Below are 12,946 nucleotides of genomic sequence, written 5' to 3'. Positions count from 1 at the left end.
GGATCAATAAATTACATTTATTTAAGAGTAAAATACAAAACTGTGTAATACCTTTGTGATTTGCACCCATACAGGGATTGACCCAAATAGGTGCTGTTGGTTTTTGGATTGTCCGAACCCATAGAATGTTGTAGAGATGAGCGGTTGCATCTTAGGAGGAGCGCAGGTATGTCTTGCAGTAAAAATGGAAACTACCATTGTCGTGCATAAGTATCTGTAATGACAATGTAAGTTGCGTATGCACTTGTGACCTACAGGTAGTACTGTCGTACGGTGTGTCCTTATGCCACATTCAAGCCAATGGTGAGGTGAGAGTACTGACCCCTTACTAACCTGGCGCATATGCTGCTCACACAAGGGTAATACCTAAGTACCTGTAGGATGTCCGTATTATGCCTAAACAGACTACACTGTCTAATTTCCTAATTTCTAACAGTCAGGCTGCACGCAAAGAGTGTGCACTCATCATTTGAACAGCACTAATGGACTCCTTGCGCAGAAAAATAGAAAAATCTGTTTGACGTACCTCCATTTTACTTACTTCAACCCGTACTCACCCTTTTGTGTTGTTCAAGTGTTCAATTGAACACAATGTAACACTCTCCTCTGAGCCTCCCTTAGTGTTAGTGCTGTTGCATTAAATTATGTGCTGAAAGGCAAGTGAAAGGAGTGAAACAGAAACCATCGTTAACTTTCTAGTTCATGACAATTTCCACAGAATATGTTGAACGGCGTACACTTGTCTTGTTTAACCCATATCCCCTACCGCAGCCTGTAAATAAAATTAAGACCAAAGTTTGTTAAAGGATTTATTTTTCTTTTTTAGGAAGTTTGTGGTTTTATGCAATTCCGCAAATCAAGATCTCCTTTGATTTAAGGATTTGTTTCATTTGAAAAATCTGTAGCATACAGTGAAATTTGTTTGTGCTCAGACCCGACAGAAGAGAAAAGAACCTCCAAAAACCATTGTGCATTTGAGCAGAATGTGTTTCTTAAGAAAGAGCTGGATGTTGTAGCCCTGCTCATAAACAGGACTGTAAAGCTAACTAGCAGCTTCCGCTGTCATCGAGCCAAAACCACAAATACCATGAGAGTCTGAATATGATGTAAAGCTGCTGTCCAACAGCAAACAAACTTTTTATTGTAATCTTACAACTTCTTTTGTGTATTGTTTTGGATTCACATTTGCTTTTTGTCTGACTGTATGGTGGTGTAGTGGTGTCTGATTTCAAGAAGTCTCTGGTTCAAATCCAAGCTGGGACTCTTTTCTCAAGTTTGCATGTTCTCCCCATCCATGCGTGGGTTTTGTCGGGGCACTTCGGTTTCCTCCCACAGTCCATGAACCTACTTCATAGGTTAACCCTTGTGCTATCCTAGGCATTTTAACATTGGGAGTTGGGTCATCTAGACCCACTAGACAGTGTGCTGAACCTTTTTTCTTCAATGATTTGTGAAACTCACTGGTGTCCATGGATTACATGAAATCTTTCCACCTTTATCTACCTTTGTCATGGTAGGAAGAACACGTCAATGTAAGGGTGGGGTCATCTAAGATAGCACAAGGGTTAATTGGTGACTATAAATTGTCCCTAGGTGTGTCTGTAAAGTTTCGTGGCACTACAATGGACTGGCAACCAGTCCAGGGTGTGCCCCAGCTTTTCCCCAACAGTAGCTCGGATAGGCTCCAGCATCCTGGTGACCCCACAAGAGAACAAACAAATGGATAAATGGTTTTTTTGCCTAGAAGACAAAGAGAGCTTAGGCTTTCAGAGTTTACCGTCTTTTGCCCCTTCATGCTGATTTTATTTGCAAATAAAATTTTGTTTAATGTTTTTTGTACAACATGATGCTAAATGAAATGTATTTAATGGTATGTTGCAAATTAGTGAGATGGCAATCAGAACTTGTTGTAAAAATAGTACTTTACAATAAAGAAAGCAAGAAATCAATCTACCGTTTTTTTTAATGTAAACTGCTTTTCTATTTAAGCATAGTCCCAGGGTCAACCTTGTAGATCAGTGGGAGATGACTCTAGTTTGTTCTATAAGGAGCACCTTCAAAGGAGGATAGTGACTTTTACCAAAATCAGACCAAATCTTGTTTCGTTGTGTCTTTTTTGTGCCTCTCTGTTCATCTGCTTTTGTTTGTTGAATTGAGATTTCCTTTTTTTATTTCAAAGTCCACAAAAATCCATCTTTTAAAATGTTTACACAGGGATTAAGTTAAGACAAGTACAACCCGTGTCTGGGTCTTTTGTTTGCAGAGTTTATGAAACAAAACAATATTTTCTGTGAGTTCCCAAACTCAGCCAGACTATGGTCAAATGTGAGAGTAGAGAACAAAAGTCACATGCACATAGAAGAAATGTGCAAATAAAAAAAGGAAAACAATCAAATCTGACAAAAAGAATACACACAAAACAATGCAAACAATCCAGTGAAGTTTGCCTTGTCGAGTCTGCTTTTCAGTTTGGAAAATCCAACTTTTCTAAATGACAGGCATTTTTTTAAAATCCAATTATGGTTTCTGTGAAGATGAACAGGATTACAGAGTTTTCTTCAGAGGTTTTTGTCCACATCAGATGAAAAAAAACATAAAATCAAAACATCTTTTGAATTAGGAACAGAAATTTTAAATACCCTTTTTGTTTTAATTGATTTAAGATAGTATTGAGAGATTTAGTCTCAAACTTAAGGTGGCTCTGACTAAAACAACTGTTTCAATTGATTAGTTTTTTGAAATATGTATTATTGTTTCTGTCATAAAATTCTGTTTCTTTATTCATGAGTGTGTAAACAGAACCGAGCCTCAGTCTTAAGCAGGAGCCTTCAAACTGCATTCTGCTGCACCAGGGCAATTTAAAGGGCACTTACATGTGCACACAGAGAACCAGCAACTCTTTTTGTGCGTGTCTAACACACCATCAGGCAGCCCTCCAATAATAACACATTACATTTTTTTTTTCTGTCAGCTCAGGGCGGCATAATTCTTGCAGCAGGAAGTGAAGCCGTGGAAAAGCAACCTCCTTAGCAGTCGGTGTTAACTGTTTGTTGATCTTTAACTCCGGAAAAAAAAAAGTCTGTCTATGGTTTGCACACAGTCAACAACGGTCAGATGAACTGCAACTTTCACAGCTAGACTTCATCAGACTCTCCAGTTGGAAAAGGGTCAGTTCCCCACAGATTAGATCTCAACTCAACAGTCCTTCCCTCTGCTCTCACTCTGAGCTCACAGGAAACAGCTGCTTGCTTCATTAAATACCAAAAAAGTCACTTCTTTAAAATATGTGTATCTATCCAATGCAAATGAACAGTCATTCAAAATATGGATGTGGGAAGCAAGAATAAATTATGTAGAATATGGAAATGGGCGGGTGATTGTCAACTCAACAACAAAAACAAAAAGTCATCAGTATTAGTCATTTATTTATTTAGCTGTGTATTGGGCTTCTTGGTTGATCAGTGATTTGTATTGTGTCTCGTTTTTTTAGCATGAACGTTTTTTTCCTTTGCCATGACTGTTGAATTTCTCCTCTATGAGATCAATTCTTTTGAATGTTGCACGTGAACCTAAAAATGTTCTCAAATTTTTAGGTTTGATTATCTTGTTGTCTATTTTATTTTGATATTTTGTCGATTGGAAAGAAACTGTCTGGGAGAGGAAAGTCTGTTCATCATCTCTCAGGCTGCTGCCCCCGCAACCCTGTCCCGGTTAAGTGGAAAAAAAGGGACGGATAGTATTTTGAAATTTTACTTGTTTAGTCTTTTCCTTTGGTGTCCCTTTGCAGTTTTTGCTTTGCTGTCCTCTGTCTGATCATTGTGTCATCTCTCCTTGAGTTTCAGTCATTTCTTCCACCAAGTCAGCTCTGTTGTGTTTTTGGAGTTTACTTTGTGGTGTTTCTGCCCTGCAGTATTTTACTTTGGTTCATTCTGAAGCTCTTGAAAGTTTCTTTTGGTGCTCTGTCACCATATGCGGTTTCTTTCTTACGTACATGCAGTTGGAACAGTCCTCCACTTTTACTCTGACTACCTTTTCTTTTGTTTTCACAAGATTTTGCACGGAAATGATTGTAATGCTGTTTTTCATAATAAAAATCTGGAACAGTTACAGGCAGATTTTAAATTCTGTCATTTTCTTTAAGACTGCAAAGTTAACCGAAAATCATTTTCTCAATTTATGGCATTGAACTTATTCAGAAATAAAAACACCTTTCAAATTATTCAATCATAGTTTTTTTTATTTGCTTAATACAAATTCAAGGTATAATTCTGCAAAGACAAAATATGTAATTCATGGACTTGGGTTGCTGTTACAAAACCACAGGGAGCTCGCAGTAGATTGTTTTCACTGTTGAGCTCTGAAGACGGGTTTGGAGGAAAGAATGATCAGAACTTTAGGAATTTGTTGAAGGAAAGGTCAGTCCTCGTGGACTTTCTGAGCTGCTGTGAAGCATTCACTAATCAAGTCCTACTGAGCATCAGTAGGACTTGATTTTGCCTTTCAGGTATTTTGGAGCGTGTGGGCCTATGCTAAAGACGTTTCATAACTCTGAAATAATGTCAGTGGTATTCTGAAGTCCATCCAGACTAAAGAGAACTTAACAGACGATGAGTCAGGCCAGTTCTGTCCCGGGCTGCCAGCTGGACCCAGCGAAAGGGTTTTTTGAAAGGATGGGATCCATGAACTCTGGAATAAACTGTGGAGAATCCAGCAGTCCCGTCAGTAGCACACCCCTACACCCTCATTATTAGGAGTAAAGTGATTATCATTGTGAGTTTTTTATTATTCTCTATGGCTGCAGAGTTGTGTTCAGCACAATTTCCTCATTGCAAGAAGGCATTGGTTCAAATCCTGGTGGGGTTATTTCCGTGTGGAGTTTGGATTCTTTCCCTGTTTTTCTCCAGGCATTCCAGCTTTGCCCCACAGTCCAAAAACATGCTTCATACGTTGATTGCTGGCTCTAAAATCCTCCCTTAGGTGTGAATGGTGTTTGGCCCTGTGATAGACTCCGCCTTTACCCCTAAAGTAGCTGGGGTAAAGCTGTAGCAACCAAGCACAGGACTCAACAGAAGACGAATGTCATTCATTTATTATTTATTTCAACTTTTGCCCTTTTAATTGTACTTTACACTCTTTTCTTTGTACATCACATACAATTGATATTTCATTAGTTAAAAATGGGGAACATCAAGAACCAACGTTTCATATGTGACTAACATGGTGACTAACGATTGTGTCATTATAAGCTGCAGAGGTTTACTTTTTACTTTTTGTCATGTGAACATTTTTGTCATTTTTTGTCAGATGCACATTATATTGTGTGTTTTGGACAAATGTTGGAATTATGTTTTTTAAAAAGTATTACATTTAAATTATTGCAGTCTATATTTTTTAGCTCCTTTCATACTTTTTCTCAAAAACTTATGGATGGAAAGAAGTTTAAAGTTTTATCAGATTTTGGGAGGTTTTGCTAAACATTTAAATCCACACGTCTGCTTTTCTCATCAACATTTGCTGCCTATTTTTTTTGCTTCTGACAGGAAAACTTCACAGAAAATAAAATGACTAAAAAACATGATTCGTATTTTTGAAATTTAAGTTACAAATAATCATTTTAGGCCAGGAAAGATTCTGGTCAGGAAGTAATTTAGAGGCATTCATGCAAAGATTTTGTAAAAAATGAAGATAAAATTTCTTTTTTTGGTTCCTTCAAAGTGTCTAGAGCACGCTTTCTCAAAGTTTTTTCCAAATGTGACATTTTTCCAAAAGGGTTATGGGAAACTACTGGAGAAAGATAAAAAAAACATTTTTTTAATTTGTTAGTTATTTATAAGGCTGGTGTATACCCCGCTATTGCCGAACAGTAGCTAGAACAGGCTCCGGCATCCCCATGACCCCGAAAGGGATATAGCAGGTTAAGAATATGGATTGATGGATGGATGGATGGATGGATAGTTATTTAAATCTGTGAAAATTAATTCTTATTGTCTTATTGTGTTTAACTCCTTTGGTGGAGTCAGTTTGACTTGAAAAATATTTTTTTGTCATTTTTGGTTATCTTTTATCTAGTTATTTGTTTAGATTTTCAGGGGGAATTTTGTGGAATTTGCTCTTAAGCTGCACCCGTTTTCTTATTTTCACAAAAAAAAAGCTTACTTTATGTGTACATTCCATAAAAAGCAAAATCAGAGTCATCATTTGTAGTTTCAACCTTTATTCTAAAGTAGAGCTGCAGAGCAGAGTAACAAAACACCTCTTTCTTGCACCAGATGAACATTTAGTGGTACACTGGAGTCATATGTAAATGCTCTGAATCACACGCAGGCAGTAGACCCAGTCTTGGGGCAGCTGGTTGTAAGTCAGTTTATTCCCGTCCAGTCTGAGGAACTTCAACCTGGAGTACGACAGAGGTCCCGTCTCTCTGCAGAAACTTGTCAGATTGAACTCTGGAGAAAAATAAAAAACAGAGAGGAGCGTTTCAACTTTTGAAAACGTATCAGATTTTCTTGAAACTCTGGGTCCCGCTGCGAGCATGATCTGTTTTAGTAAAGCTTCTTCTCAGAGAAGAATGCAGTGGTGAAAACAGGAGCAGAGAGAGCCACAGCTCTTCTTTTTTTTGTATCTGGCAGTTCAGCAGCAGAGTCTGGGTGAGCTCACTCTGCTGGCGGCAACCAGCAGGAACTGCTGCAGCCCTAGCTAGACGATGATGTGTGTTTATTGGTGTTTGTCTGTCTGGATCTTAAAAACAACTCTCTGTCTGCTGCTCAGACGGACAAACTGGAAAACAGTTCACATTTCTAGATCTAAAGCTGCACCTTAGATTGTCAATGTTCGGTTCTAACGTGAGCCACGGTTTGGTTGAAACTAGTGATACTAGTTAAAGGGCGGAAAGTCAAACAGCCAGAAGGATGGGGAGACCGCAGAGGGGAACAGCATGTGCTTCCTGCTCATCTGGCGCTCTTACCTCTGAATCTGTCACAGATGTTCCCTCACTCTTCCCTGCTCCCTTTTCCAACCCCACCTTCCTCTCATTCATCCATCCAACCAGAATTACCCCATTTTCTCTGCTGCTCCACCCTTAACTTTCAATGTTCCATGTCTTTTTGTAATCTTTTTGCTGCCTTACTGCCCAACCCATGAGGACAACTGTGTTCAGACTGTGCAATGTTTTGTCACCTTTTCCACATCTCATCCTTTCCACCACTGTTTGATGTTTCTGAACAACCATAAGGTATTTTAGGACTTTTAAAGATGAAACCGGAATGCATTTGTTCTCCCAGTCAAAGTACACATCACCTTGAATTTGATTAGCCTCCAGGTAGAGGTGCTGCAGGGTGCTGGGGACACTGGGTATCCTGGTCAGTTTGTTGTAAGAGAGGTCCAGCTCCACCAGACTGGAGGAGTTAAAGACCTGGGGGGGAACACCACGGCTTTCCAGGCCACAGCGACTGAGACGAAGATATTTAAGGTTGTCAAAGTCCGCAAAGCTGTCCTCCCCCAGATCAGAGAAAGAGTTGTTTGACAGGTAGAGCTGCTGGACAGATGGAGGCAAGTGCCGGGGGACAGTTGAAAACAAATTTCCACTCAGATCCAGCAGGTTTAGATGGATGAGGCCTACGGGAAGACAAGAAGGCACATTTAGATTGATCCAAAACGTATTTCTAATGAACAGTTTTTTGCTTTGAAGACCCACTCCAATGAAAATCATGTTTTTGGTGTTTTTTGACATCAACAATCCCAGATACATCACACTAAAATGCAGCAAAATGTATTAAGTTTGCATCTGCCTCCCAAATGATCAGATGACATTTAAGACCAGAATTTTACTGTCAAAACTTTTTTAAATCCACCAAAAACTACAATTACCAGAGCCCACTCCTTCCAATTTGTTAATATTGTAAAGATCCAACTGTTCTCTGTAGATATCAAAAGGAGATCATTGAGTGGTTGGGAGACATTCCGGTTTAGAAATGTCTTCTACAAAGGGACAGATTTGCATTGCTGGTACCCAGGAGGATATTTAAACTGATGTAAATAGTAATAAAACCCAACACAGTTCAGAGCCAAGAGAAATCTACATTTACATCATTGAATGTATCTGAGACCTGGAGCGACTGTGATGTCATCCATAGAAAATGGCTTATTTGTGGCTCCAATGAAATAGAGTCAACTCAGTCTGCATTTGTTTGTTTTTTTTGCGATACGGACATCGCTGTGCTGGAGCCAGATGACGCCAGTAGGCAACGGAATGAGTCATTGTTTCTGTGGCAACCATTCAACATTACTTGAAAGTGAAAGGGGTGTGGAGAATCTGCCAATCAAACACTTTGAATGATGGATGTGGGGCCAGCTGGCAACTGAAAGCTTGCACTGCAGAAAAAATATCATGAAAACAATTTAGGCTTGGAAACAACATGTTAAAGAAAAGGTATCAGAGCAAGAATGGTTATTCTGACATTAGAACGACTGAGTGACAGCTGTTTATTTCTCTATAGAAGTTTAAAATGTCACAGAATCAAAATTATTTATATAAACATCTAATGAAGTCTTATTAAGATTTTGATACACTTAAGTTTTTCATTTGAAAATAGTTGATATGGCCCATATCATATTAAAATTCAAACCGTTATTGCTGTTTTGAACATGTTGATGGATGGTGAAACAGCTCAAGAGAGAAGATTTGAAGTCCAGATACAATGACTTAACTTCAAGATGTAGATAGATTAAATAGATTTATAAGGAACCTTAACCGGCATACTCTTTGCTGTTTTTTTTCCATCATTTTTTCAATTCCTGTGTTTTGCTTTTGTGTCAAATTGACAAAGTCTTTGGAAAGTTTAACCTAATATTAAATCCAACAAAACCACCTGAACTGATTGGACTTTGATAAGTAATTTCCTGCATTTCTTTCTGTAATAGTCTGTATTTTACCTAATTTACCGGTAGATTGAAATCTTTCAAAAGGAAACAGTAAAAGATTTTTTTAGCCTTACAGTTTGGTCTCCTCCTTTACCATGGCACATTCACAATTGAGAAATGACACCTTACACAACCTTTGAGGTCTCCCTCTGCGATGATCTGCAGCCTGTTCCCCTGCAGCAGCAGCAGCGTTAAGTTCTTCAGGTTCTGGAAAGTTCCTGGACGGATGCTGCTGATGCGGTTGTGAGCAAGTCTCAGCTGCTTGAGTCCAGCTGGTAGCGAACTAGGTACTGAGCTCAAGTGATTGTGATTGGCAAAGAGATTGTGCAAATGGGTCTGGTTGTGTAAAAAAGTCTCCTCCAGCTCCTCGCTTTCCAGCTGGTTGTTGTCCAGGATGAGCCAGCGCAGCCCAGTGAGGTTGGCCAGGACAGAGGAGGACAGGGAGGAGATGTTGTTACCCTGTGAACAGCAGAATTTGTCTCGTTTATATTTTTAGAAGAACTAAAATAAAATAAAAAGGGCAAAGGAGTTGTCTTGGATTTGGAGATTTGACAGACAACATCGTTTGGATGTTCATACCTGTAAAAAGAGGTACTGAGTGGTCTCTGGCAGGATTTCAGGAACCTGTTTGAGACCTCTGTGGTCACAGTACAGAGATGTGGGCCACTGGATGGGGCAGTCACACTGCTCCGGACAAGCCTGGGGGTTGCTAGCTTGGAACCAGCCCCGGTCCATCCGCCCCTGCAGACTCAGCACGCTCGGCTCACCCAGCAGGCGGTTAATCCACAGAGGGACGCCCCCATAGTCTGATTCGCCGATTAAAGTGGCCTCCAATGTTCCAGGGCAACACAACAGCACCAACACGAGGCAGGACAGGAAAGCCATTGTTGGTGAGGAACTCCTGAAATTTAAACAAAATTGTTGCAAATTTTTGACAAAACTCCTGCAAAAGTTGTAAGTTTTAAACTTTTTTTTATTTGCATACATTTTTTGATGTGAGATTCAACTAGGCTGGAAAAGCTTTTGTGTCATCCTGGGTCTATGGATGGCTAAAGGCCAAATGCTAAAATAATGTTTACAATAAGATGATCCCAGTGGCTTTGATTAATCTCTAATCACTTTAGGAGGATTCAAACACAGCTCAACGCGAGTAATCAAGCTCTAAACTTTGGTCTGTGATGTTGCAGTAGTCTGAACATGATGATGTAAGGCTGACGAGTTCTTAAAACAAGGTTCCTTCAAAGAAAAATGTGTGTAACCTTTGACCGGGCAATATAGAAACAAAAAAGAAAATCTCAAAACAATATCTCCCTGTTTTATCATGTAACAGTTTGTTATAATATACCAGGGGAGCCCAGTGCATCAAGCACGACCCAATGAAAGTGTGGATAGATCACAGGCCATGAAAAAAAAATTATATAAATACAGTATATATATATATATATATATATATATATATATATATATATATATATATATATATATATATATATATATATATATATATATAAGTAACCCCCAAGCTGGAGGAGTGGCTACAACAGATACCTGGAAAGACCTCACACCTCTCAGTCCAGAAAAGCGCAGTGCTGGGAACAGCTAAGATACTGCGCAGGACCCTCAAGCTCCCAGGCCTCTGGTAGAGGACCCGAGCTTGGAGAAGAAACCACCCGCGGAGGGCGAGAGGGGCGTTTTTTTTTTTTATGTATATATGTACATATATACAACATGTATATACATATATACATGTGTTGTATATGTTGTATATATGTATACATATATATATATATATATATATATATATATATATATATATATATACTGAACTGAGCATTTGATTGACAGATTCTCTCGAGCCCGCTTTTAGTTCAGTGAAGGGGTGTGGCCTTCTAACAAGCTCACTCCTGATTGGAAAGAGTGGTTGCCACAGAAATATAGACTCAAACTGACTCGAACCAATCACTGCTTTCTGACGATTTCTCAATCCAATTAGGCAGCATCCGTATTGCGTTTGATGCGTTCCCATACGCAGTCAATGGTCCCTATTAAACTGAGCACCACAGCAAATATGGCGTTTTTCTTCCTCCTAAACTCCGGATAGATATGAGTGTTCAGTGTCAGACTCCTAACTGTGGTTGTAGCTGCTAATGGGATTTATTTTTTCTCGACTGGTCCAAGGTCACCAACTAAGAGCCTCAATCCAAACTCACATGGAACGTTTCTGTTGTCAGCACACCATGGACTGTGGTGTTGTTCCCATGACAACCACAAAACCGGGTCCAATTCAATAAGCTATCGAAGAAGAAAAGTCTTTGCCCAATAGTAGCCGGGACAGGCTCCGGCAACCCTGTGACCCTGAAAAGGGTTATAGTGGGTTGAGAAAATGGATGGATGGATGATTTTATTCCATATGCGGTTTACATGTAGATATTTTGGAGCTTTTTGTTTTAAAAGTAGCTTACATGCCAAGAAAGGAAATACACATTACTATTAGCACGTTTGCTCTGCTATTCTCACTATATAAACACAAGCTTCTTTTAACTCAGACTTTTTAACATTCCAGTCAACTACATGCATAAATGACACACATCACAAAACGTTTCTGCCTTTGGCTTTAAGTACGGCATCCATTAGCATTTGAATCATCAGGAAGTTGACACTGTTCAACGTTTGGCTGCTTTGACGAGCTCTAACAAACCACATACATGCATTTTCTTGTCTTGTCCAGGAAAGGACAAGAAAATGAGCCAACACTAATTATTTCCAGTTAGAATACCTTCAGAACAGAAACAATCCGCAGGCAGACACTTACCTGTTTGGTGAGCAGGTATCAAACAGGCACAGTTTTGTCCTACACTCCCAGTGAAACCCTCCTTACCTGTGTGGGTGTGTGTTTCTGTGTACAAGTGTGTGTTTATGTGGGACGAGCTACCAGGGATGTTTGCCCACCGTCTAAGAGATTCCTCCTCCTCAAACACTGGCCACAACCCAGACAGCAGACCTCCTCCATAATCTTTTCTCACTTACGTCCCCTCTTTCCCCCCTCTCTGAGCCCGCAGTAACGAGCCCACTCAACCCACAACCTATGGTGGAGAGGCTTGCAGACATATGACAGTATACATGTGAGAAGAGGACATAAATCAGGATCTGAAGCTTTAGTGAGAGTAAAAATCAAGAGATCACAAATTAAATTGTGTGTGTAATTGTGGGCCTGTGTGTAACTGTCAGTACTGTGGGTCTGTAAGTGTTTGGATCGGATATCTTTTAGCCAAAAAGTACCTGGGGAGCCAAGGAGACCATTCTTTATACGAGTGTACATAAGTTTGTGATGTGTGTGCGTGTGTCTGTCTGTGTGTGTGCTAAAGGAATGAATGCCTTGCAAGCATCTGTGCAAGAGGGTGCAAAATGTTTCCAGACTGTTTTTGCCCCAAATCCTGGAGGAGAGAGACGAGAGGAAATTTGGAGAACGAAAAAGAGCTCCCTCTAGGAAAATGATGCAGTAAAACATCCATATTTATTTTTATTTAAATTAGGACAGTGCACATTCATAAATGTTTTAGCATAGCAATACATAAATATGTCATAATTAGCACGTGCCAAATTACATGTCCTGAGGCAGGTGAAAAAGAAGAAACATACAAACATGGAACATTTAACATGTAAGGTACAGAACTGTTAAAACATCTTCCTTTCATGAGTGTTACATTTGTTTTGTTGTTATTGCACTGGCATAAACTGCAATAAAATACAGAACTTTATGGGGGGGGAGGGGGGGGGGCTTTTTTATGATTAACGTTTGTCAAATGTTGATGGGTTAAAATATATCTGTAACTTTCTTTTATTTGGGTCCTAAATTACCCTTTTTGAAACAAAAACAAAAAAAAACAGCACATTTCTGTGAAATTCATGCTTTAGTCACAGTTGCCCTTGTGGAGAGATGCGGGCTGCGCATGGGTGAAAAATGGGCTATTCTGTTCAAGTCAAATAGGTGGGCCACACAAAATTTTAAGATTGTTGAGAACCCCAT

The 12,946-nt window shown here is 39.5% G+C and overlaps 1 protein-coding gene across 2 annotated transcripts; it reads right to left on the bottom strand.

Moving 5' to 3' along the window:
• Nucleotides 1-6,197: 6,197 nt before the first annotated feature.
• Nucleotides 6,198-11,984, bottom strand: LOC101167033 (lumican). Of its 2 annotated transcripts, none has more exons than XM_078948116.1 (5): nucleotides 11,869-11,984; nucleotides 9,499-9,820; nucleotides 9,054-9,378; nucleotides 7,297-7,614; nucleotides 6,198-6,446 (listed from the first exon to the last, which is right to left on the bottom strand). In XM_078948116.1, the coding sequence occupies exons 2-5, from the start codon at nucleotides 9,802-9,804 to the stop codon at nucleotides 6,295-6,297; spliced, it is 1,101 nt and encodes a 366-aa protein (XP_078804242.1). In that variant the 5' UTR covers nucleotides 9,805-9,820; nucleotides 11,869-11,984; the 3' UTR covers nucleotides 6,198-6,294. The 2 variants fall into 2 exon arrangements, with proteins under 2 accessions (XP_078804242.1, XP_004069310.1); XM_004069262.5 differs by having other exon boundaries at nucleotides 11,732-11,913.
• Nucleotides 11,985-12,946: the final 962 nt, after the last annotated feature.

The sequence above is a fragment of the Oryzias latipes genome, chromosome 5 (genome assembly GCF_053564925.1).
Source record: "Oryzias latipes strain Hd-rR chromosome 5, Olatipes_Hd-rR_3.1".
Taxonomy (NCBI): Eukaryota; Metazoa; Chordata; class Actinopteri; order Beloniformes; family Adrianichthyidae; genus Oryzias; species Oryzias latipes.
Note: the sequence above shows the minus strand (reverse complement) of the source record. Positions and strands in the feature narration are given on the sequence as shown.

What these genes read in the sequence shown, in the direction of transcription:
- LOC101167033 (XM_078948116.1), bottom strand. Translation starts at nt 9,804, where the DNA reads ATGGCTTTCCTGTCCTGCCTCGTGTTGGTGCTGTTGTGTTGCCCTGGA. An exon ending in CTCAGTACCTCTTTTTACAG is followed by an intron (nt 9,379 to 9,498) that starts GTATGAACATCC and finishes TGCTGTTCACAG; the next exon opens with GGTAACAACATCTCCTCCCT. An exon ending in CGCAGAGGGAGACCTCAAAG is followed by an intron (nt 7,615 to 9,053) that starts GTTGTGTAAGGT and finishes GTCTTCCCGTAG; the next exon opens with GCCTCATCCATCTAAACCTG.